Here is a 27,534-nt window from a genome sequence, read left to right as displayed (position 1 = left end):
TAATATTTTAAAATGGATCGGTGATTTCCTACATGATTGCACACAGTTATGATTGATGGTGAACCTATATTATTTGTCATATATATAAATGACTTCCCAGAATACTTACAACACGGTACATTGTACATTAAGACTCTTTGCAGACGATAGCATCATCTACAAAAACGTCAAGAGTACATAAGATGCATGTAAGCTTCAACAAGATTTAAACGCTGCAGCAAAATGGGAAGAAGACTGGTTAATGTTCCACCCTGACAAATGCACAATTATCAGAATCTCATTAAAAAAGAAACCAGCTGACCATGACTACATCCAGGACCATCTACTAAATGCCTAGGAACAACTATACAATCAGACCTAAAATGGAATAAACAAGTAGACAATATAACATCAAACACAAGCAGACAATTGAACTTCTTAAGACACAACCTAAAAGTACCATCGAAAACAGTAAAAGAAAGAGCAGACATATCACTAGTACGACCCAAGCTTCAATACAGTGCCTGCATTTGGGACCCACAAAGTAAAAAACAAATCAACCGATCAGAGATGGTCCAACGCAGAGCAGCTTGTTTCATTGTAACAGATCTATATCATAACACCAGTTCTGTCTCAGACATACTATAACATCTGCAATGGCCAATATAACAGCTTAGATGTATTCAGACAAGACTAGTAGTATTTTGTAAGATCATTCACCTTCAACTGGTCATATACCCAACAAATCTACTTGTACTGTCTGGCAATAGAACCAGAAATAAATGTCCCTACCATTATATACAAATTCAGACAAAGAAAGACACTTATAAATTTTCATATTATCCAAAAAATGTACCATCATACAGTGGAACATACTATCAACATCTGCAGTTTTCTATGTACTACAGTAGTCAGCTTTAAAGAGCAGATTACCACATCTGCTCTCTCACAAATTTTCTAAATGAGCAAGACATGTAAATAGCCTAAAAAACAAAATTACTTTTGAATGACAAAAAAAAAACATATTTTCACTGTATATAATAGTATTTAGTTTTATCACTGTTTGTAAAAATTGTTTTTAAATTTATGCGATTGCCACGCATGCAAACGGCACATAATAGTCAGCATAATGAAGAAGTGAGGAAATAGATAGATAGATAGATAGATAGATAGATAGATAGATAGATAGATAGATAGATAGATAGATAGATAGATAGATATAGATAAAAAATCAGCCTGTTGACAAGGCTTGTGCCAAGTTGTGGCTTGAGCAGCGGCGTGGAATCTGCATTGCATGAAAACGTGCAAAATTTTCTTTCGACATGCCTAATTACTAATCTGTATAAAAGCTCTCGTTGTTTCAATTCTGCATAACCCGTCATGACGCTTTTCATTAGAAAAACAAAGCAGCCTAAAGCATGTCTTTATGGCCTCTGGACTTTTCTTCAGCACTAGCATAAATCCGAGACAAGGTAGGAAGAAAATCGGAACTACTCGGATATTTCCGCTAACCTATTACACTAAAACAAGTCTCGAAAATCAGAGGTGTTCCGATTGGGTAGAAAGACAAGAAAAGACCAGAAAAGACATGACAAAAAAAACAGAAAAGACAAGAAGTCAAAGTAGTGGAAAATACACGTTTTAATGTCTTTTTTTAATGTTGAATATGGTTCAATATGTCTGTCAAAATATTTTTCATCATATATATTAAGGTTTTCTGGTGCCAGTGATTGAAAATATGATTTCTTGTGTGAAAAACAAAAATGGTAGGAATAAAGACCAGAAGTAAAAAATGTAATAAAATAGCATTTTGTGTTCAAAGTTATATGTAATTATGGTCAAATACGTTCGTGTAGACCTTTTGAAGAGTAATTCACAACATAAGTTTCGATTCCAGTGACTTAAAATACGATTTCGTCGTGAAAGCCTGTTTTACTGCTTCATGTTTGCTGCATACAAGATGTTTAAATGTGCTGCTTTTTGTGATTAGATAATAATTGATGGGGTATGCTTATAATAATATGCTACTTGTGCTAATAATTGTGTGCGTCCTTTACGTGCAATTTATGCACATCACAACATAGACATGGTTATAAAAAAATGATCTAGAATCTGACAGTTTAACTCGTATAGATTGGTTTTCCAGTAATCAAATGAAGGCAAATCCAGAAAAGTTTCAGGTTTTGGCTGTTGGGTAAAATATAAACTTTCACTTGGCTGCATGGAAATACAATCAATTGTGAAAATGAAGTTAAACTACTTGGGATAACCATTAATCTGAATTTCAACAGTCACATGTCAAATATTTGCAAAAAGCCATCAAAACAAACATACTTAAAAGAATTGGAAAATATATATCAAACAGATTGGACAGAGTTATATGTACAATAAACCATTTTTACATATGATCAAACTTCAACTTTTGTCCCCCCAGTTGGCATTTCTTTCGTAAAAGTAATACAAACAAAATTGAAAAAAATCCCAGAACGTGCGCTCATATTTCTTTATGAAAACTATCAAAGTAACTATGAACAACTACTAGAAACATCTTAAATGCCACCATTAGAGAATAGAACAGATAAGATCTATGACAATCGAAGTCTCTAACATCATACACGAATGAATTTCGTCATACTTACATGACTTATTAAAATTATAAACACCCATATTTTTAGGTTCCAGAATTTACCAGCAGTTCCATTAACCCTTTTTGGGATTCAGTGTCCGGAGCTGTTTTCTGATTTGACTGCCAAATTAGAAAACAGCTCCGGACACTGAATTTCAAAAGTGATTACGGTTCCATCAGTAAGAACAACCGTATATGGCTTAAAATCATTCAGGTATACTGCGGCCAAGCTATGAAACGAAACGAGCTGCCAAACCACTTTAGAATCCAGATTTCTTTCTGTCAATTTAAAAGAGTAATCAAGAGAACCAAGATTCTAGCAGAAATCAAAGAATGTAATCCAGGGACAAAGTCCAGACATGGAAAACAGACAAACACAACAAAGAACATAGAGTTACTAAAATAATACATAAAAAGTAGCAATTGTAAATGAGCAACTCGTACTCCACTAAAAATTGGGAGCTTGGACTAGGTGCACCGGTAGGGTAAGCATCCTCTGCTTTTCTAGAAACACTCACCGAGTTGTGCATAAAAAGTCAAGTCCGGGGTATACGATAAAGGAAAGGAAAACCATGACACGTTGAACAAATAATTCATGATGCAGATGGATACATCGTAACGATCCATGAGTTCACGATGATGGCCATAAAACTTTTGTTGTGATGACTTCAAACTTGTAGCAACATAACCCTGTTCCAAAAGCTTAATTGTAAGATGTCTAGTGCACTATACAAATGTCTGCATAGCTACGGCAAGCTCTGGCATAACGCATGAGTTGTGATATGAAAACTCCATACGCAGGTGCTGAAGGGAAATCGCCAAAAATGAAAGGAAAGTTGACAATTCTGAATGAAAAGCCATCACGTTTGTCGTAAAGTTTGGTCGCTAGTTTTCCTTTACCATCGATTTCTATAAGTGTAGGTCAAGATATGAGGCTGACTTCACAGTATCTTTAGTATCCTTCATCTCAAGTTATTTGGGGTAGATGCGATGTTGCCATTTTTATCTGCATGCTTTGTGTGTATTTAATGCTGTATATCTTATGTGTCTGTTTTAAAAGCCCATTACAGCTTGTATTGTAATGTTTTATAAGTACCGACTTTAAATAAAGGTCTTGAACTTTGAATTTTGTATGTTTTTGATTAGCTTTGCTACTTTTTGTAGTATATTTCTATGTATCTTAAGGGACCGACCATTTTTATACTGAGGAAGGATTGAGATTATCTCGAAAAAGAATCAAATTATTGCATATTTGAGCAAAAAAAAATACTCAACCTTGGACAGAAAAGAATTATGATGTAATATTTTCTCATTACTTAAAAAGTTTTAAAAAAATCAATAAATTTGGCTGCTGCATGCTAAAAAAACATATCATTTTCGCGCTTGCTCAACATAATATCCAAGCCCTCTTCTCCTCGAGGACAAAATGGTCTGTTTTTTAATGAATGGTTAAAATCTAGTTGTGTCTGATCTCATTCAATGCACAGAGAGGCGCTTGCCACATGGGGCCCTGAATATGAAACCCTTGAATTCGGGATATGAGCTATTCGTAAGCTCTTTTTTCAAAACTTAAAAAAAAAAGATATTTAAATATGTGTTTATGTCTTCTGCATGCGTCCTAATGTGTCTGTCATATTTTATTTATATATGCCCATGTCTTGTTATTTGTTAACTTTCGGTCGGTCAAAGAGCTCTATAGTACTCACTTTCCTATTGTCATTTTTTTATTAATATATTCATGCCGACTTTAAAATATTTAGCTTACTTACTTGCAATTTCGGGATCTTCCAATGAAATCAACATTGATCCCATATAAATAAATAGAAACATGGTAATACAAACCTGCATTAACATATTTTACTGAAAAATAAGTTTCAACAAGTTATTTTATTGCATTTTTACATCTGAACTTACCCGGTAAAATCGTCACTAGTACCCCCCATAAAAAAAATAAAATCAAATAAAAAAAAAAAATAAAAATAAACGAAATTTATGGGGTGAATTACTCTTTAGTATAATTGAAAGGGTATATTTAACAATTATTAAGCATAACTTTGCATTTAACATGTTATTTTATCACATTTCTTACTTCTGGTCTTTCCCGACGAAATCGTATTTCAGGTACTGGAACCAGAAAACCGAAATATATGTGATGGAAAATATTTAAATAGACAAATTCAACCATATTTTACATTAAAAAAAGCGTTCAAAAATAATAGACTTTTGGTCCTTACTAGACTTTTCTAGTCTTTATTTCTGTCTACCGTACAATACATTAGTTGTATCCCTTTCGCTTGTACCACACTATGGTAAAATTCAGCAATTCAGGGTAAAAATAAAATTAGATCTAGAGCTTATCTCTTGTTTGAGATATTTTCATAAAGCAAATTACTCTACTTTGTCTAAGTTATAAGAACTAGTTAAGTTCCTTTGGTGGTATGGCACTATTTACATGTAGTATGGCACATACCGGAGATGTAAATATTGACTTATTGTGGGTAAAAGTTACTCCGGTGGTCAAAATATTAGGCCTCCGATAAAAATTCAAAACAGCAATTGATGGACATGTTTTGTTTCTTAACGAACAGTGTGCATAATCTATCTATGCAACTTGTGTGGTTTAAAATATGTCGGAGAAACGCAAGAACGATTAAATAAAAGAATGTGCGGTCATCGTTCGGGAATTAACACCACCAAATTCCCGACAATTTATCAACACTTTAATCAACAAGATCATTCAATCCTCTCCATGAAAGTTCGTATTTTAGAAAAAAATTACCATCCTACGAACAGTCCCGTTCTAAGTAAAAACTATTGTAGGGAAAAAGAGGAGTACTGGATACGCAGACTAGGTACTGCAATACCTTACGGATGCAATGACAACATCAAAGGTATAGGAAACCTTTCAAGCCAATATAACAATAACATAAATGTGATGAATTTATTTGACAAAAATCCAAGACAGGAAAGGAGTCATGGCCATCGCCGCTATATGTCACCTATATATAAGTTACATGATGTCTCCATAGATGGTCTCCTTCCTTTCATACAAAAACCTCTTGGACTTCATCACATTAGAACCAAACTTTATTCTATACCTCTCACTCTACTACACTCCCTTTACAAAACAAGTCTCGACACTCCTGTTTCTGACCCCACCTCATCATTATACAGACTTGTTGCCATCATTTTGGATATTGGTTTCCACAGACTCTTTAAACCAGTTTGTGTGAAAAGTCAAGATGAAGAAAAACGATCATTTCTTCCACTACCATTTGTCAACAAAGGTATAGATGCAATTCATTTGGCTAACATACTCCATCACAAAAACGTTACCAACAAATTTCCCCCATATTTCAAAGACAAATCCATACCAATTATTTCATATTCCTATACTTCACCCATCGCATCCAAAATTTTCAATTATAAAAGGCTATTGCAGAACCTCGAGATTGAGGACTTCAAGGCTAAACCACCTGACTGTTCTTGCAAAACCTCTCCATTCAAATATGGTCCTTCTGGTCACATCGTTACAGGAGATTTAACCATTATTGAAAACGAATCTCTGCGTAATATCCTTTCTAAAGGTCCCAAGTACCGTGAACCACACTCCATAAATTGGAATTATAACTTTAAAGTTCTTATGGATGCCGCCGAGGACTATGCAAGAAAATGGATAAAACGAGAACAAGAAGACATTGATTCTCTGTCAGAGTGGTTAAAGGCCGTGAGGTCTTTAATTTTGAAACGAATGAAAGTTTTAAGTAGGTCAATGAGTGCCAAGGCTACATCAGTTTTCAAAGACCCCAATGTAGCAAAAACACTGTCTACTGTACATGACAAATATGTTGTCGTACCAGCAGACAAAGCCCAAAACAACATTGTTTTTGTCTGCAAAATGTTTTATATCCAATATTTATTATCAGAGGTAGACGTAGAAAATAATTGTAGTGATAAGACCTACACTGCTACCACTCTCTCCAAAGAAGAGATTGTAGAAAACCATAAATCTGTGCTATCCTCGTTTGGTCTCTCTACCAAGGACGATGGTTGTGATTTATCGTCTATGTACTGGATTCCTAAACTTCACAAGAATCCATACAAACAGCGTTTCATAGCTGGATCTACAAAATGTACCACCAAACAACTTTCAAAACTTTTAACTTCTATACTCACAACTGTCAAAGAGGGTCTACAGTCCTACCACAACACTTGTTACTCCGGTAGTGGTATTAATTCAATGTGGATCCTGAAAAATTCGAAAGATCTTTTGGAGACAATCAGTTCAAGACTATTATCTGAATATAATAGCATTAAAGCCTATGATTTTTCAACACTGTATACTTCTGTTCCAAATACTCAGTTAAAATCCCAACTTAAAAACATTATACATCGTTGTTTTTCCAAAAAAGATGGTACACCTAGATACAAATATATAGTTCTTAGTACAGATTCCTCATACTTTGTAAGAAATAATTCCAAATCATCTTCCAAATATACAGAGGAAGATGTTTACAAAATGCTGGAATTTTTAATTGACAACATATTTGTCCAGTGTGGTGGATATGTTTTTCAACAAACGGTCGGCATTCCAATGGGAACAAATTGTGCTCCTTTACTTGCTGACCTATTCCTTCACTCTTATGAGGCTGACTTTATTGCTGATCTGATCAGAAAGAAAGAATATCGTTTGGCTAGATCCTTCAATCTCAGTTTCCGCTATATAGATGACGTTTTATCTTTAAAAAATCCTAATTTTGGGGATTTGATACATCAAATCTACCCAAAAGAACTTGAGGTAAAGGATACTACAGACACTGTGAAGTCAGCCTCATATCTTGACCTACACTTAGAAATCGATGGTAAAGGAAAACTATTGACCAAACTTTACGACAAACGTGATGACTTTTCATTCAGAATTGTCAACTTCCCTTTCATCTGTGGCAACATCCCTTTGGCTCCTGCGTATGGAGTGTTCATATCACAACTCATACGTTATGCCAGAGCTTGCCGAAACTACGCAGACTTTTTGTATTGCGCTAGAACTCTAACAAATAGGCTTCTGGAACAGAGTTATGTTGCTACAAGATTGAAGTCATCACTACAGAAGTTTTATGACCGTTATCATGAACTTGTGGATCGTTGTGGTGTATCCATCAGCACCATGAAAACTGATTTATTAAACGGGTCATAGTTTTCCTTCCATCGTTTGTCTACCCCGGACTTGACTTTTTATGAGCAACTCGGCGGGTGTTTCTAGAAAAGAAGAGGACGCTTACCCTACCGGTGCACCTGGTCCATGCTCCCAGTCTTAAGTGGAGTCCGAGTTGCTCATTTACTTTTGTTACTTTGTATGTATGATTTTAGTTACTTTATGTTCTTTGTTGTGTATGTCTGTTTTCCATGTCTGGTCTTTGTCCCTGGATTACATTCTTTTGATCACCGCTATAACCTTGGTTTCCTTGATTACTCTATCCAATTACGAAACAATTATGATTGTAAATGCTAATCTACTTAAAAAATCAAATGTATGACGAGCCAAAGTGGACAAAAATGAGATTTTTCTAATATTAAAATATGATTTTGTATTATTAAAAATTCATTTTTTAATACTGCAAATTTAATTTCTGATATTACAAAACCCTTTTTAATATTAGAAAATCATTTTTTAATATCAAGAATTCAATTGAATTTGTTGCATTTAATTGCAATTTCTTAATATTAGAAAATTATTTTGTAATATTAAAAAAATTGACTGTTTTGCAATATTGTTCTTAGGTTGATACAGGTCTTTTTATTGCATTTTTCCTTTTTGACTTTTTGTGATAGGCCTCAGTGATGTATATAGTTGACATTTTTGTACTGATCAATGTGTTTATATTTTTTTCTCTTCTTTCTATCTTGACATGTATAATTACTTGTATGTTTCTAATATTTGTTCATAAAATCTCTGTATTAGAGGAAATATAGAATGAATGAATGCAAAGTGATTTTTAATATTAGAAATACAGTTTCTAATATTATAAATTCATTTTCTAATATAACAAATTCATTTGCTAATATTACAAATTCATTTGCTAATATCACAAATTCAATTTGTAATATTACCATATGCGTGATATTTTTTAATATTACTAAATCAGGAATTTTTAATATAGAAAATGAATTTTTAATATTACGAAATAAATTGATATTATTAAAAAAGGCTTTTGTAATATTACAAATTTGATTTCTAATATCACAAAACCCTTTTTAATATTAAAAATTCAATTGAATTTCTAATATTAAAAACTATTTTTAATATTAGAAATTGATTTTCCAATATTATAAAATGGATATGTTGTATTCAATTACAATTTCTTAATATTAGAAAATCATTTTGTAATATTAAAAATGTGACTGATTTTGCAATAATGCAAATTGATTTTTTAGTATTATAAATTCATTTTCTAATATTACAAATTCAATTTGTAATATTACAAAATGTGTGATATTTTAATATTACTGAATCAGAAATTTGTAATATTTGAAAGTGAATTTTTAGTATTACAAAATGAATTTCTAATAGTAAATAATATTTTCTAATAATGATTTTGTAATATTAAAAATTTGTTTTCTATCAGTACAAAATATTGATTTTTGTCCACTTTGGCTTGCCATACAAATGAGTGAATGACTAGCCAAGGGTCATCAGCTGTCATTATTATTTTTGTTCAACCTAGTTCCGGTGCAATGGTGAAATTCTCAGTCATGCGTAAATCTCATCATCACATTTTTTCTTTCTACCAAAACCAACAAAAAAGAAGTATTGAAAAGAAGTTATTATATAAACAGTAGTGATTTACTGAATGCTAGTTTACAAATTTTGGATAATTAAAACTGAAATAAATTTGGTAATTTCACTTTCTGATCATGACTTTTCCCGGTGAAATGTCACAAAACATCACAATAAGTAAATTAATCTGCGATTCACAATATTTGAATTGCAACAAAGAAGGGAGAAAATCTATATAATCTCTGTATAACATACTGGTATGTCTCTGCTTATGGTAAAATTTCACTTGGCATCAACTTGTAGTTTAGCTTGTTGACTGACTTAATCTGAGTTGAGTGCTTACAGTCATGTTGATTTTTTTTAAAGAATGAGTTAAGATGGGCAGATCAAGTAAAGACAAAAGAGATGTCTATTATCGTCTTGCCAAAGAAGAAGGGTGGCGAGCAAGAAGTGCATTTAAGCTATTACAGATCAATGAAGATTATAACTTGTTTAATGGTAATGTTGAAGTTTTGATAAACCTTTAAGTTCACAGACATATATACCTGTGAGTACATATATTTTTTGTGTAGCAAAATCGAACTTGTATTTGATCTCATACTTGCTCCTTTATCAATGGAATCCAGTTAAAGATTTGATTTTTATTAGAATTAGCATGTTGAAAACCTGAAACTTTCACTGAACATGTTTTGGTTGTAAACTACATTGTAAATACATTTAATAATTGTATATTTAGAACTGGAATGATTTTGGAATACAGCAAAACAATCTGAATAAGGATAAAGCCCCAACTTAGGGGTTAGCCATATGATTGCATGGGTAATGATTTAGATGTACTAGTTAATTAACAAAAAACTAAAAAAAACAACAACAAAAAAGATATTTTACAGGCATGATTGAAAAATTCATAGCATGCATGTCAAACATCTATCAATTCTGTGAAGAAATAGGGAAACTTTTCAATAGAATGTGAGAATTAAAGTTTTCAACTTTGAATTTGAAAGGGTATTATTCTGTGTCTGAATTGTTTAACACTCACTTGATGTGTTTCATTGCAAATATAACTAATTTTTCCTGGAAAGATATGATTAATGCAGTTATTATTAAGTGGTGAGGGGTTCAAATTAGTGGTGATTTGAGGTCTGGGACCTAAGACCTACATAGGTTCTAGACCTTTAACCCATTTTATTATCACTTTATATTTGGACCATTAAATTGAAACATGGAAAAACCATTTTATGTTTTGGACTTTTTTGTTTTTAATACCAAGCTCAACTGAGTATCTATTGGTCCACATTTCTACTCATACTTTTGTTGATTTGTCAGTTCCACTTATGGCTGGTACTAAAAGAATGGCTTGGCCATTTTGAACAAAAACACAATATCACGAACCATAAAATTGTGACCTCTTTAATTATCCTCAAAATTCTGTTCCTGTATACATGTTTTAATTATTTTTAACTACAAACACGTATACAATTTCTAAAAGGTTTTGTTAACATCATATTTTATGCTATTTCTTACATACAGACATTTCTCTTTTCAGGTGTGAGAAAGATAGTAGATCTATGTGCTGCCCCAGGGAGCTGGAGCCAAGTGTTAGCTAAGAAGTTGATGTATGTTTTTAAGACATATCACTTCTTTGTTTTGAATTAATTTTAGGGAAATACAGATTTTTATTTTTTGCCCATTTATACAATTATTCATTAGCCATGTCTTAAGTAAGTTTAAAAACTCTTTTTAGCTCACCTGGCCAAAAACTTGGCTGTCATTACTAAAAATAGAACAAAGGTGTCAGACAGTAGTTTATTGCATAAATTTTTAATAAACATTAGGTTTAGCCAAATTTTGACTGGGTAAAAGTGTTCAGCATGATGAGGTCAGTCCATGGTAAAATTTCTGTTTTAATATGATAAGCTATGTTGGAGTTATTGCCAAAGGTTTTTTGCATTTTTTTTTGCTATTTTTAATGTTATTTTTTTCAAAAATCTTCTCCTCTGACACTACTTGAGCCATTGGAACCAAATTTGGAATGAATGTTCCTTAGGGTTTTTTTTCTTAGAACCGATGAAGGGGTTTTTTCAATCCATGGGAAAAAATGGCCACTGTTAATAAAAATAGAACAAAGGGGTCAGTCAAAAGTTATTCGCTTAATATATCCCCAAAACCGTTAGGTTTAGCCAATTTTTTTTTTTTGCTGAAAAAAGTCTTTATTATAAGGCCTACAAAAGTCTCCAGGGATCAAAGATGTCAAAGTTACTCCTTGTAGACTTATTGCCAGTGAATGGTGAAAATTTATGGTTTTTTTTACAGTTTTCAGTCAGTATCTTGAAAACTATGATAGATAGAGTGAAACTTTTTAATTGCTGAAATGATAATTATGATAAGGCCTACGACAGTTTGCAGAGATCAAACTTGTTGGATGACTTCTTGTTAGAGTTATTGCCCTTGAAAGGCAAAAATTATGTTTTTACCAGTTTTCAGCCAATATTTTGAAAACTATGATAAATAGAATGGAACTTCAAATGATGAAATGATCCTGATGATAAGTCCAACCGAACTCTTCATTGATTTAAAATTGTCAGACAGCTCCTTTTTAGAATTATTGCCCTTTACAGACAAAAAAATTAACCAGGTGAGTGATAAAGGCTCCTGGGTGCCTCTTGTTTATATTAGTTCTTTCAAAAATCTTCTCCTCTGAAACTACTTAACCAATAAGAGCCAAACAGTATGAATGTTCCTTAGTGTGCTCTGCATAGACCTGATGTGGGGTATTCTGATCTGTTGAAAAACATGGCCTCTGTTGCTAAAAATAGAACATAAGGTATCAGACATGTTTTTTGCATATATCTCAAATGATGTCGGTCATCATCCTCAAAATTTTTTGATCCGCTAAAAAAACAAGGCTGCCATTACTGAAAATAGAACATAGGGGTCAGACAGCAGGTTTTAGCATATATCTCCAAAACCGTTAGGTTAAAACCAAATTTTGACATGCACAAAAGCATGATGAAATCTATCTGTGGTTAAATTTTAGTGAAAATTTGTTGACCCATGTTGGAGTTATAGGCCTTTTTGGACATTTTTTGCTATTTTTGCTGTTGTTAAACTTAAAAAATCTTCTCCTCAGAAACTACTGTACAGAATTCAATGAAAGTTGGTATTTTAGGTTTTTAAGGTATCTTTAATGAAATGAATAGATTTTTGATTGGTTTAAAAACAGGGCCGCTGTTACTAATATAGGGGTTAGACAGTAGTTTTTGCATATACCGGTATATCTCCGAAACCATTAGGTTTAGCCAGTATCTTTCAATTGCTGAAATGATTCTTGTTATAAGGCTTACAAAAATCTCCAAAGGATCAAAGTGGTCAGACTACTCCATGTAAGGGTAATTGTCCTTGAGAGGTGAAAAATGACTTTTTTTTATAGTTTTCAGCCAATTCCTTGAAAACTATGATGGATAGAATGAAACTTTCAAAAATTTAACCAGGTGAGTGATTCAGGCTCCTGGGAGCCTCTTTGTTTTGTAATGTGTCCGACTGTAAATAAAAATTCTACGTCTATGTCTATTGTTATGCCTTTGAAAGGTGAAAAATGGTGATTATTTTTACAGTTTTCTGTCAATATCTTGTTTTTACAGTTTTCTCTCAATATCTTGTAAACGATGATAGATAGAATGAAACTTTCAATTGATGAAATGATACTTATGATGTCCTACCAAAGCAGGGATAAAAATTGTCGGACAACTCCTCGTTAGAGTTATTGCCCTTGAAAGACAAAAACTGAACTAAGTAAGTGATTCGGGCTACTGGAAGCCTCTTGTTTCTGTGAAGATGTACTAAACTTAGATATGCTCTTGCTCACTTATGAATTTCAGAACCTGAGAATGTACGTGTAAGATAGAAGAACTAATTGTGTCTTTAAACATTGAAATATTTGCTTAAGTTTTAAATTTAAGGTTGTACATTGTATTACCATAATTAACTCTCATATTATGTCTGTCAAAATATATCAGGTGAATCCTTCCATTAAGTTTATGAATATACCAATTGATGATGGAGTTACATGTACCTATACAATAAAATTGCACATTTTCAGAGAAGAACAAGATAAGCCAGATGATGTAAAAATAGTAGCTGTAGATTTACAAGCAATGGCTCCTATCCCAGGTGTAATACAGATACAAGGAGATATTACCAAGGTATTTCACATTATATTTAGATGTAGATTTACAAGCAATGGCTCCTATCATAGGTGTTAAAGAGACATAGGTTACTAAGATATACCCTTTCCTTTCTTGTTAGAGATTTACAAATATGGCTTATATCCCTGGTGTAATGCAGATACAAGTGAACATAACAAAGGCATGTCTTTTCTCATTAGCTGGAGATTTACGAGGTATGGCTCCTATCCCAGATGTTACAACGACACAAGGGGACATAGGTAACTAAGGTATGCCCTTTTCTTTCTCATTAGCTATAGATTTATAAGGTATGGCTCCTGTCCTTTATGCTATACAGGTACAAGGGAACATAACTTACATATACCCTTTCTCATTAGCTGTAGATGTACAAACAATGGCTCCTTTCCCTGACAGTATACATTTTCAAGGGGTCCTACATGTAACTAAGATATGTCTATTTTCGTTTTTTGAACTTTGACCTCATGGTCAAATTCCTGTTTTTTCTGTGACAAACTTGTGTCTAGGCTGTAACCTTTTTTTTCAAAACTCTTGAACACTAGTTGACCAGTTGGAACCAAACTTGGTCAGAGGGGCCCCACAGAGATGGATTCCATCTCAATGATATATTGTTTCTTTGATGAATTGTGATGAAACTTGATTCAAAGGTTGGGCTTTATGTGCTGATGTGCATTTAGCAAAATCATTGCTGGTTATTTGCTTTCTTCTCTTAAATGGATTTTTTTTATTAAACTTCACATTAATTCAAGGTACATTATCTGAAGATTTGCGTGAAATAATATTAATAGGATAACTAATTGTACAGAGTGAATGAGCAAAATATGATCACAAGTGCTGAAGAATGCCTATATATTTCATGAGTGTAAGTTCCGAACACAATTAAATCTTCAAGCATTCTTTGCATGAGTGATCATACATTTTGGTTATTCACAAGCTTCAATAGTTGATCCTATTTATTATATCGATTTTCTCCATTATTTCTTGCTATTTTCAACATACATTATAAATTTTGTGAATGGAGGATTGATATTCATGTTTGTGGTGTTTTGTTACATTTTTGCTGTAGAAAGTCTGAGAGTGAAACTACTGAATTTATTTAACTGTGTGAATTATCAAAATTATTTACACTATGAACATTCAGTAAATCAGTGCTATCTATATAATAAAGTTCCTTACAATTCTAGTTGTAATTCCAATTTAATGGACAGGTTGCTCGGTCTTTTACAGTTTTCTATGCAATTATTTTTTGGCCTGGAAACAGCAAGAATAATACTTCAAATTGGTTAAGTGATAGAACATTTAGGCTTGAGGTTTTGTTGCTTGGAATCACTGCTAACATGTACATTTAAATAGTTAACTAGCCATCCTAAAATATAGTGTTAGGATTTTATGTTTTTTTTATCTTCAGAAATCTACAGCTCAGAAAATTATCTCCCATTTTGAGGGTGACTTTGCTGATTTGGTCGTATGTGATGGGGCTCCAGATGGTAGGTATACCAACCTGTTTGTGGTATGCTACTCTACTGGATTCTTATTGGCAACCTAGCCTTGAGTTGATAGCATATCAAACTCCACATCTTTGTGTAGTATAAGATATCACAAGGTATTTCTGATAATTTGCATGTAGTTTGATTGTTAGAGTGATTAGAACTTATTATTAGTAAGTGGTAAGGCCAACTTAATTTCATTTCTTAGTTCTCTGACAACTCTCTCACCTCTTCTTGAGGTTGCCAAATTACCCATTTTTATTCTACAGGTTACAGACCACCAATTCAACCAATGAGCATTTGGAACGTACGCAAAAATAGTCCTACGCAGAAATTACCCCTGTTCCTCATAGTGCTGTGAAAAAAGTTCTCATCTTATTTAAAAAATTTAAACAGTTTCTGAAAGGAAAAACATTTCTGTACATTTTATAGGTGCATTTTGCTTCTTGTGATGTGAAGCCTAATCTCCATAATGATTTTTAAATATACCCCTGTCTTGTGAAAACACTGGGATTTCCCATGCTATTTATAGACCCTTCACTTCCGGTGACCAGTACTGCACTGCAAGTCTGCTAACCCCACATGCCATTCTGAGGATTGTGAGCTGACATATGTAGAATCATGCTGATATATAGTCCTCTGCAGGTTAAAGTTAAGGTAAAGTCCATAGAAGCCATTGAATATTGTGAAATTAGCATAGAAGCCTATGGAAAGTGGAATTAGTGGTTTTTAGCCTTAAGATGAAGCCATGGCAAAATGAAAAGTTTCTTGAAATAGCTTTAAACTACTTGAAGATCTTGTTAACTTTGCCATGAGAGGAATACACTACAAAAATCCTTCAAAATATGCATTTTTTTAAGTTATAGGTCCAAATTATGGAAAATTGGTCTTTTTGGCTGATTTTTATGTCCTATTTTGTAAAAAGTGTAGAAAATTTAGTAAAAATATCAAATATTAAACTTTGAGGGCTATATTTACCTAAATATGGTGGTAATAAGCACTTGAAATCAAGTTTTGTGTAGATTTGAGCAAAAATTAGGTTAGAAATGAGGAAAAACTCACTTTCATTACTGCGGTTAAGGCCATATCAGCATTCCCCTATGGCAACATGGAAAATCCATTATTGAGTACTTTTTTTGCTTTAGGTGCCCTTTACTGGTCATGTTTTAATGTGAAAACACTGTATTTACAAATTTAAAGCCAAATATATCACCTTTTGTGAAAATTTAAAGATTTAGGATTTTTGACATGTGATCAAGAAAAAGGGGGAGGCATGTCAGAAATAAATTTTTAAAAATAGACCAATTTCTCAGAAAATGATTACTTTTAAAACTATTTCTTCATTAATATTGTTAAAAAACAAGTTGTGATTGATATTTTTTATTTGAGAAGTCAGAAAAAGTTCTTTGCAAATATTTAATGCATTTAAGCATGGTAGAATATTGTCACTTTTTTGCTCGTACAACTTGGTTACCCTATATTTAAAAATCAAATATTTAAAAAAGTGCTTGTCACATTTCACTGAAACTTTGCAGCTGCATTCAGTATGTGTGTAGGAAGATACCTGTATAGTTATTTATTTTTTCTAAGACAAAAAGTGACCCTTTAGGTTACAGACCACCAATTCAACCAATGAGCATTTGGAACGTACGCAAAAATAGTCCTACGCAGAAATTACCCCTGTTCCTCATAGTGCTGTGAAAATAGTTCTCATCTTATTTAAAAAATTTAAACAGTTTCTGAAAGGAAAAACATTTCTGTACATTTTATAGGTGCATTTTGCTTCTTGTGATGTGAAGCCTAATCTCCATAATGATTTTTAAATATACCCCTGTCTTGTGAAAACACTGGGATTTCCCATGCTATTTATAGACCCTTCACTTCCGGTGACCAGTACTGCACTGCAAGTCTGCTAACCCCACATGCCATTCTGAGGATTGTGAGCTGACATATGTAGAATCATGCTGATATATAGTCCTCTGCAGGTTAAAGTTAAGGTAAAGTCCATAGAAGCCATTGAATATTGTGAAATTAGCATAGAAGCCTATGGAAAGTGGAATTAGTGGTTTTTAGCCTACAACCAATTTATTTTAGCAGTCAAAATGCATTGATCATATATTAAAAAGTTGTATACAGTCATTGACATGGTACATGTATTTAAGCACCCCTTAAAGGGTTAATTTATCATAAGGGTGAAGATATTAAAATATTGACCCGGGATTAAAATTTCAATTGATATTTTAACACCAGTGTTATATGATACTTTGACCCCCATGAAATATTGACCCAAATATATATGTTGAAGTATTGATTCCTGGGCTTATTTTAACATGATATTTAAGCACTCCAAATGGGGTAGATATATGATGAGGGGAAGATTAAAATATCGCGGCTGGGGGTTAACTTATTATAAGGAGAGGTTAAGATATCCAGTTATTGCTCCACCAAAATGTCTCAAAAGTTGGTATAATTCAATAATTTTCTAGATAATACAACCACAAAAACAATTTTTTTTTTAGAATTTTCAATTAAAAGTGAAAATATTACCCTTACCTCAATAAAACTGGTCTCAGTATCAAACAAAACTCTCATTCACAGCTTACCAACACTGTAAAACTTATATTTTGGGCATTCATGATTAAGATAATGATGTATCCAGCATATCTGATCATTTCAGGTACTTAGATTTTCCTTTGGGGTTACAATTATTATAAAATCGTAAAAGGAACTTTTCAGAATTTCTGATTTTTGTCTACATCATACATTATTGTCAATTTTTTTCTTTATACCATAGTTCAAACAAGCTTTTGTTTGATACAGTACCTTTACGTGGTATCTTAGCTTTCAAATGAGCCCATGTCATATACATTTGAACTTTTTCAAGTCCAATAAGCTAAAAAATTGCCACCCCTACCCTAAAAAAATTACCTCAACATGAACCAAATGTTAATATTGAGCATATAAACAATGAAAAAAATCATGTTGGGAACTATTGTTTTGATTATTGATGTATATCTTCAATATATCTTCTCATTTCAGGCGATTTTTTCTCATTTTCAAGGTGACAAAAATAACTGCCACCCCTACCTTTGAAAAATATACACCAATATTAAACAAAAGGATAATTTTTAGCATAAAAATAATTTTGAAAGGACATGTTGGAAACTGTTGATTTAAATATTGATGTATTCAATATATCCATTCATTTCAAATAATTATTTCTCAGTTTCAAGGTTACAAAAATAACTTTTTCATAAAAAGGGGTATTCTTGGAATTTCGAATTTCTTCCATTTAACCTTTTTTTTTTTATTTCCTTTTGAGTATGGTCAGGGTTTTACAAAGACTCATACATCACCACCTGACTAAGGTGTTACAGAGTCTTCACAAGAGATCAAATTTAATACAAAAAAGACTATTCAAATATTATATATACTCATCATCACTTTCACACACTCTCACTTTCATCTTTCATTCAGTTCAAGAACTTTGTAAATAATCCACTGCACTGTACACATTTAAATTCAACTAAATGACTGAACTATTACAATATGTTCATTTGGCTTGTTCATATAAATATAACTGGAAAAGATAAAGGCAAAAAAATAATAACTTGGGTTATAATACGGAAAATGATATTAATAGGGGCCCACAATTGTTTGACTTTATCCTCCTTGAAATTTTTATGGCCTATATATAATTCAATATTATATAAGCTTCTAATTTTATGTTTTAACCCTAATAAGTTTGGAAGTCTCTCATCAAGTTTGCATTTAAATATATAGTTCTTTGTAACAGTCAATAGAAGATTCAATAAAAGTCCTCCTTGGGGATCACCCACAAGGAAAACTTCTTTTTTCAAAACCAAGCCTGTAAAAAACCTTTGCAGACAGTGATAAACATTTTGCAAAGTATTAAAGGTGATTGCACAATCAAAAAATAAATTTTTACTGTTTCCTTTTCATTGTTACAAAAAGAACATACATCACTTTTTTTAATGTGAATTCTGTACAAAAATACATTTGTAGGAATAACTCTGTGTAAAAATTTATATAGGAAATTATTCAGTTAAACATTTCTACAACACTTCTTATTGAGTACAAATAGTTTGTTCCATTCTGGGATTTCAACATTAAGTTCATTTTCCCACTTATAAAATTTTTCATTTGGGAGATAACTTTGCTATTTAATAAGTTGTGTATAAACAAATTTTACTCTCTTGCAATGAACAACTTAATCTAAAAATTCATCACATGGGATCGATATTTTTTAACTTCTTTAATACATTTTTCAACTCTAGAATGTATATAGCTAATCAAAGAAAATTTTTTAACAAAGTTCTGGCTATTTGTCCTTTCTTTGATGTCTTGGAAAGAAAGAAAATTGTTTCTTGATGCATTCATAATGTTACAAATGTATTAAATATTGGCATTCTCCCATCTCATGTAGTAAGGTATATCTTCTACTGATACATACATGTAGTAAGGTGTATCTTCTACTGATACATACTTGTAGTAAGGTGTATCCTCTACTGATACATACATGTAGTAAGGTATATCTTGTACTGATACATACATGTAGTAAGGTATATCCTCTACTGATACATACATGTAGTAAGGTATATCTTCTACTGATACATACATGTAGTAAGGTATATCCTCCACTGATACATAGTTTAAAATGTCAGTTGATAAACATTGTTTAATATCATCAGGTTTAAGAGTTGGTTTTGAAAAACTTAAAGCACAAATCACATCTCTCCAAAAAGGGTTTTTTATATGATCTTTAACTTCAAGAAGTTACTCTTTATTAAGAGAAAAAACTAGTAAACCACCAATATGTTTTAGTGATAAATTCAATAAATGCTGCCAATCCCCATTTTCATGAAGAAAAACCCATCACACTTTTAGATAAGTCATAAAAGATGGCAGATGAACCGTTCGCAATCCTCCATATGGTATGTCTGCTATAAGAGTTTTGCACTTAATTTTTTCTGTTTTTTTTTTTTTCATCCCAAATAAAACCATAAAACAGTTTATCTAAATCATTTATAAAATTCTTTTTAATATTAGGTAGAGTGGTTAATAAATGAATTAATTTAGGCAAGGCCAAACTTTTAACCACAGTAATTTTTCCTTGAAGAGTAAGTTTCCTGTGTTGCCAGTAATTTATTATGAGGAAAGGTTAAAATATTGCAGCTGGGGTCAATTTATCATAAGGGGATGTTGAAATATTACAGCTTGTGGGTCAATTTGTTATAGTACTAGTGAAGATACTACAATTTGTGTTAATATTTCTCTGATTATTTCCAGTAACAGGATTACATGATATAGACGAATACATACAAGCCCAGTTACTTCTAGCTGTAGGTATTTATAAATATGATTATAATCTGAAGACAGCATGTTCAGATTTTATTTTACTGATTGTAAAGATGTATTCATATTTCAATAAATAAATTAAGTTCAGCATAGCCCAAGCATAGACAGCACAAAAATTCTGCCAATTTATGAAAAAAGAAAATGTTTTTCTGTGAGTTGTTTTGCTAAAAAGCTTGCGTATAACCATTAGAAATGGCTAATATTTCAAAGATACATGTAGTTGTACACAATAAGGTTTCTATATGTTACAAGTAATGGTATAAATAAGGAGCTAGTATAGATCAGATCAGTGGTAAAAATAAGATCAGTGTTAAAATTAAGATCAGGAGCTGGTAAAAATAAAATCAGTGGTGAAAAAAAAGAATAGGAGCTGGTATAAATAAGATCAATGGTATGAATAAAAATAGGTACTGGTAAAAAAAAAGTAGGAGCTGATAAAAATAAGACCAATGGTATACCAAAAAAAAAGGTTAGGTGCTGGTATAAATTAGATCAGAAGCTGTCAAAAATTAGTTTAGGATCTAGTATAGATAAGATCAATGGTAAAAATAAGACCAGAGGCTTGTATAGATTAAATTAGTGCTAAAAATAAGGTCAGTAAAAAATTAGATTAGGTGTGGTAAAAATTAGATTTGGTCAGCTTGTATAAATAAGATCTGGAGATGGTAAAAACAAGATCAGGAGCTGTGATTTATATTTTTTTCCAACTCACTCTTGACACTTCATTTGTCTAGCTGATTTCTGATTAGTGTAGTCATGAAATACAATGAAATAGGAACTGATATTCAGTAGTCAATCCTAAAATGTACAATGACAACCAGGTGGGGTTGTTGTCTCTTTTACATATTCACCATATTTATTCTCTTTACATGCATGTTAAATTCTTTTTTTATTGTTTCGTACATATTTGTACTGCTCACATGAATTTTTTTTTCCTAGGCGCTGAATATTACAACACACGTGTTGAAGAAAGGAGGAAATTTTCTAGCTAAGGTTATTATTTATCTACTTTAAACAACATGAAGAATACTAAACACTAATTTATAGAAACATAGTTTTATGAAAGTTTTCATTCAGTTATAAGGGAAAAATTTCAACGTGTTGCAAAACATCTGAAAATCATGAAAAACAGGTAATAAAAAATAATCATATTATGTACTCCATAAAATTTAATGTATGAAAAAAGTATTGTTTTATAATTTTGGAAGGCATTTGTTTCCATGGTATCTATAGGCATAAAAAACATAATTCCATATTGGTCATAATCATTTGTTGTAAAAGATATATCACAACTTTTCTTGTATATACAGAAGGGAACCTAATTATAGCTTGAAGGACAAGTTTGAAGTAGAAAAAACACCTCAGTGGTCTCCTTTTGGTAGGTTGGTTTTGACCTGGCCAAGTCATACAAAACACTTTAAAATTGGTAGTCACTGCTTCTTTTTCCAAGCATGTGGTATTTAAGGGGATAGAGTTATTACTGGTCATCTAGGAGATGGAATAATGTGTCTGAGTGGAGTGGAAAGCTTACCTGCAGGCTGTTGCTTCTGTGAGCTTGCACAATAAAATATGGCTCAGCATGTCAGACTAGTACAAAGCAGGGTATGTTCCATAGGTCAATCATTATCATGCTGAAATGCATGAAATATCTGCCGTAGGACATTTTAATTTGAAGTTTGAATAAAGTGCAGTAAAAATCTTCATCCATGCACCTGGTTTATTTATATCCAAAGAAGAACAATTCCGAATGTGACATTTTTTTAGCAGTGGGTGTTTGGTGTATATTTTTCATGCTCCCATGTTGCTCATTTGCTTTTGTTTCTTGTACATATTTTTTTTGGTAATTTCATGCCTTTTGTTGTGCGTGTCGGTTTTTCTTGTCTGGTCTTTATCCTTGGATTATCTTCTTTTGATTTCACTTGAATTTTGTTAATGGAGTACCAACATTTATGGTTCTTGTGCCTAGGTCAAGCTATGAATTTAAGTATCCAGCAAAATCTAAACTTTATACTAAAGACTTACCAGATATAAACAAATCAACCAATTTAAAATTCCACATGATAACCTAATTTTGACATACCACCTTGAACATACCTTTACCGAAAATGGTTATTGATAAATTCTACTTTTAAGTTATATTTGTTGAAATTTCATTGACCAAACGATTTTGAAATGCTGTCTCTTTATAATAAAATTTAAATATAAAATAAGATCTACTGCATGTTGATTTTCGACATAATTTCACATAGTGAAAATCTGATTGTAGTATGGTGAATGTTGGTCAGGCGGGGCGGATGGGCAGGGAAATAATTTTTTTTAACACTTTTCTCAGCAACTTTAAATAATTGCAGCCTGTTGATATTTGGTATCCACCATCAGGTACGGGTCCCATATTTTGGGATACAATTTTAGGCCTGTCAGACACCTACTTCCTATTTAACAAAATTCTGCCATTTCTGTCTTTACCCAATTTTTTTCTTTTTTTTTCAGTATTTTTATTAATAGTTCTTATATCATGTTGATGTTTGCTTTATCTGCATAAATCTTGCAATTATTATAGAATTGAAAGTAAATATTTATTTTAGATCTTTAGAGGAAAAGACGTAACATTGTTATATTCACAATTGAAGATATTTTTTCCAATGGTGTCAATTTTTAAACCAAGAAGTAGCAGAAATTCAAGTATAGGTAATGAAATTAACCACTTGAGACGAGAGGACCAAGTCTTTATAGTGATTAGATACATGTAGTAAACAAATATTTTAGGATGATAGTTGCAAATCATTCAATATACTAAGTTTTATGGGAGTAACAAGTCTTTGAAGATAGGAAATAACAAATTATTAAACATACACAACTTTGATGACATGACTACCCCAACACACCTTTTAACATGAGGAACACCTTGTATCTCTATCTCTTAGGATACCAAGGTAATAACATCTCTCAGGATACCAAGGTATCACCATCTCTCAGGATTTACCAGGTAAACCAAGGTATCACCATCTCCCAGGATTTACTGGGTAAACCAAGGTATCACCATCTCTCAGGATTTACTGGGTAAACCAAGGTATCACCATCTCTCAGGATTTACCAGGTAAACCAAGGTATCACCATCTCTCAGGATTTACTGGGTTTTTGTATGGTACATCTACTGTATGTATAGCTTTTTCATGATGAGTATTTACAGTTTTTCTCCAATCATAACTGTTCCACAAGTTTGGTTTGTAATTAGCAAGGTTTCTATAGCATTACATTTCATGTAATGTTTTTTTTAATAAATAAGAATTGTAGATCGGACCTGCTATTATCATCTTCATACAATTAGATGTCAAATTTCAGCTGTTGCTGCATTTGTGTACATGTAGATTTTTGGTTGTTTTTTTTTTTTTAACTGCACAGTTTTATCTGAGACTACTATGTAGTGGGGGATAGCATTTGATGTACTACTTCACATGAAATCAAGTGATTTAAACTTCTGTTTACCTGATAAACTCTCTTAACAGAGTTAGTTTTTTCAAAATTATTAACAAATTTTGTCTTACAAAATGTATTTCATCTTCAGACCTTATTGAAATTATTATTTAAGAAATAATTTTTGGAGGGGGTAGATTTGTACTCATTTTATCATGGACACAACATTTATATTTGATTATTTAAATGAGAATATAAATGCCAAAGTAACGGCTGTTCCGTTTAACCTCCCCCATATGGAAGTTGGATGAATGCATGTTTACATTGCCGCTAATTTCTGTAGGAGGCAATGAGAAAAGCCACCAGGAAAACGCTGATGGTGCACATTTCTGTCGTAAATTTGTATATTTATGTCATCATATGTGTTAAATGTGGGTATTTATATAATTGATTTCATTTAGATAACCTCTCAGCCATTAAATCATTGTTTAAACGTTTTTAAGTGAGCGCATGTTTTGTCTCGATAGTGAAAGAAAAGAGACAGTGTGCAGGTGCTAAAGGTTGGGTTGCACCGACATATACTGTTTGACGATAGGAAGACGTCATATTAGAATGCCACATATACTAATGCATAATGAGAAATATATTTTTATGAAGCCACATCATTTGAACAAGCTATAATGGGCTTGCATTCCTTACAACATACTTTCTTTTAAATGTCATATGTTTAAAGCTGTATTTTTCACCCCCTAATTTTGTATGTGTATTTGTATTATTTGTACATGTATATTATTTAATTTTCCATTTTAGAATCATTTGTAGTATGTCAGGATTACACACCACCAGATGGATACATTCCTAACATGTCAAACCCATTATTAGACCATCAATATGGTATGGTTATTTGTACGGAAAAAAATATATTATGAGTTAGACACAGCCTGCAACTGAACATCACACTTACATTTTTATTTTGTTACGTCATTGCAAAAATAGACAATAGCGGAAAGGGCCTATCAAAACAACATGCTGCTTCACCTTTGCAATATGAGGGCCACTTTGACAACATATCAAAAATAATAATAGGACAGGTATACTCAAGTAATAATTCCTGTTTATTTTTTCTTTGTCTATAAATTGCATATTTTAATTTTTAACTTCAGTGTACTTTGACAACAGTTTAGGAGTTTCCAAATGAGGACAGCTGGTTGTCTGTGTGTGTGACTCTTCCTAAAGTAAACACAAATAAGTCCTTCCTTTAAAGACAAAGCCTGAAATCATATCTAGTAATTTTGATTGGGTTGTATTTTCAGATGTAGATTTTAACAATTTAGAAGGACCAAACAGAATCATTGTGCCCTTCCTGGCTTGTGGTGATTTGAGTGGTTTTGACTCAGATAGGACATACCCATTAGAGGTAGGGATCAGATTACAGCATGCGGTCTTCAAAAATAATGTGTTGTCTTAATCCATCTGTCTGTGTGTCTGTTTATCTAAATGAATAAATGGAAAGCTAGAACACTAAACTGAAGTATTAAATGCAGGGGTAAAGATAAGCTGGTAGCCCAGACCTGGCAGACCATATTTTTGTTTAACATTTTCTTTAGTTCACCTACTTTTTACCCAAAAGTTTGGTAGCCCAGCTCAAAATCTATTAGCCATGGGCTACTGGGCGACTGCTAATTTTCATCCCTGAATTGTAATCTTACAAGAGTGTAGATTTCAGATATCTCTTACAGTTTTTGAGTTACAAGAAGTCAAAGGGACCACACCCCAAAAACTTTTTTATGATCCACCCTATTTGCAAAGTAGAGTATATATAGTGATGGGGTGTCTATCCTTTCTTCCTTCAGTTACACAGAAGGGGGACCCATCTCTTATTCATTACTCCTCTTACAACATTGTATGGAATTAAATAAAACTTTCACATAATCTGTAAAACATGTTCCCATTGTGTACCGTTTAATTAAGATTTTGATCCGAATCAATTTTGGGGTTTCACATAGCAAAACATGGACTTTGTCATTTGTTGATATGGGTACGTGGTGGGCCTGTCTCTTATCCATTACTCCTCCTACACCACTGAATGGAACTTAAAGAAGCTTTCACAGAATCTTTATTACATGTTCCTATTGTGCACTTCCTATTTCAGATTTTGATCCGAATCAAAATGGAGGTTAAAAGGTGTATGTTATCAAATGTGGCATGTTCATGAGCATTGCTCACAGTTTTTGCTAGTTTTTGGTCTGATTTTGAAAGCTTTTATTTGAGTTTCAAATTCTGTGCAGTGTCCAGACTAGTTGTAGTGTCGGTAATAAATTATAAGTCCCAATGCTTAAGTGTGTCAAAAACTAATATAGTCTTACACTTGCTCAAACTGTTCAGGGTTCAACCAGTGAGGTCATGCTGCACTCCACTAAGCTTTTTATTCAGCAATTCATTTAAGATTGTTGATTGATGCACTTTAAGTTTGAATGGAGTTCTGATTTAAATACAGTTGAACCTTGATATGTCAAAATTAGAAGAGTCAAACTATTTTACTCTCCTACAAAATTCTCATTTTTCCAATACAATTTTATATCTGATGACTTATCTCAGATTGATGGAAATCTTGGAGAACTTGATGTTTTCAATCATTCCACTCGAAAGGTTTTCTAGGTTAATTCCCTCCAATGTCTGGAAGTGTTTCAATGCAGTTTCATATTTTGATAAGTACATGTATAAGAATGATACTCATAACTTTTATTTGTTGAAATGGTATCTCCTTACTTAACTACATGCCAAACAGACCACTGTAATTGAAGAATTTAACAACTATGTTTGTTCTGCTAGTGCATCTGAAATTGTATTGGTGTGATTGAAGTATATCTGGTTTGATGATAATTCTCATTTTTTTTATTCACAATAACATATTGTGTGTTCCAAAGACAATTTATCATCATAGAATAAAATGAACACAAATTTCCCTGAAAACACTGTATAGTGATATACAACACAGAAAAATTATCTTACAATATCACTATGTACCCAGATAAAGTGAATGAAATGCAAGCACAACAAATCATTTAAAAGCAGAAACAATCACCAACCAATATATTTCCAGTTTATACACAACCTGGGATGATTCAAATAATTTTGCTTGGTCCCTGTGACTTTTTATTGAGATTTTAGTATACTGGCATTGACATTTTACCTTTCCAGCTAAAACCAGGGCAGGACTATGTTTATCATCCTCCAACACAAAGCCCAATAAAACCACCATATGAAGAAGCCTGTAAACTGAGAAAATCTGATCAGCTGTCCAAACCAGGGGACGGTGTCATTAAACTCATTGCTTCTGGTGACCTCGGGACAAGCCATGGAGATAGTGATGTTATCTTTTCTGCTGATTCTGAAAGAAAAGGCGATATTGATTTAGAAAAAGACCTAGAGAACCATAAAAGTTCATAAGGGTGCTTCAGGTGGGCAATGTCGAATCAGCAGTGATTTTGATATGAAAAATGCATCTGGTGAAGGATGAAATAAATTTTTGAAAGACTTAATAATTTTTTTTACATGTACTTACTTCGTCCTTAGAAGCCTTTGGACAATTAACTTAGGGCTGTAAAATTCGCTCTCATGTACAGGGATAATGAGGGCACATATAAAATTTGATACAACTGAAACTACATT

General features: G+C 32.4%; 2 protein-coding genes across 2 annotated transcripts in view; one reads left to right on the top strand and one right to left on the bottom strand.

Annotated features, from left to right (window-relative positions):
- LOC148601880 (cleavage stimulation factor subunit 1-like) overlaps positions 1 to 1,470 on the bottom strand; it is a 42,500-nt gene extending 41,030 nt beyond the window's left edge. The window contains exon 1 of the mRNA XM_088554919.1: positions 1,302 to 1,470. Coding sequence (XP_088411045.1) covers positions 1,302 to 1,373 — 72 coding nt within the window. The 5' untranslated portion in view covers positions 1,374 to 1,470. The remainder of the gene's footprint in view (positions 1 to 1,301) is intronic.
- Positions 1,471 to 4,835: 3,365 nt separating this feature from the next.
- Positions 4,836 to 27,407, top strand: LOC148601879 (tRNA (cytidine(32)/guanosine(34)-2'-O)-methyltransferase-like). The gene is made up of 11 exons (XM_088555117.1): positions 4,836 to 4,934; positions 9,747 to 9,878; positions 10,927 to 10,996; positions 13,480 to 13,582; positions 14,991 to 15,069; positions 20,380 to 20,432; positions 21,388 to 21,441; positions 23,034 to 23,136; positions 24,673 to 24,756; positions 25,176 to 25,279; positions 27,064 to 27,407. Exons 2-11 carry the CDS (start codon positions 9,758 to 9,760, stop codon positions 27,310 to 27,312), a joined length of 1,020 nt encoding a protein of 339 aa, XP_088411243.1. The 5' UTR covers positions 4,836 to 4,934; positions 9,747 to 9,757; the 3' UTR covers positions 27,313 to 27,407.
- The last annotated feature ends 127 nt before the right edge of the window (positions 27,408 to 27,534 follow it).

This window comes from Perna viridis, chromosome 12, assembly GCF_037379345.1.
Source record: "Perna viridis isolate PV_CMFRI_1.1 ecotype Kerala chromosome 12, ASM3737934v1, whole genome shotgun sequence".
In the NCBI taxonomy this organism is placed as follows: domain Eukaryota; kingdom Metazoa; phylum Mollusca; class Bivalvia; order Mytilida; family Mytilidae; genus Perna; species Perna viridis.
The sequence above is the reverse complement of the archived record's forward strand: the minus strand, read 5'-3'. Positions and strand labels throughout refer to the sequence as shown.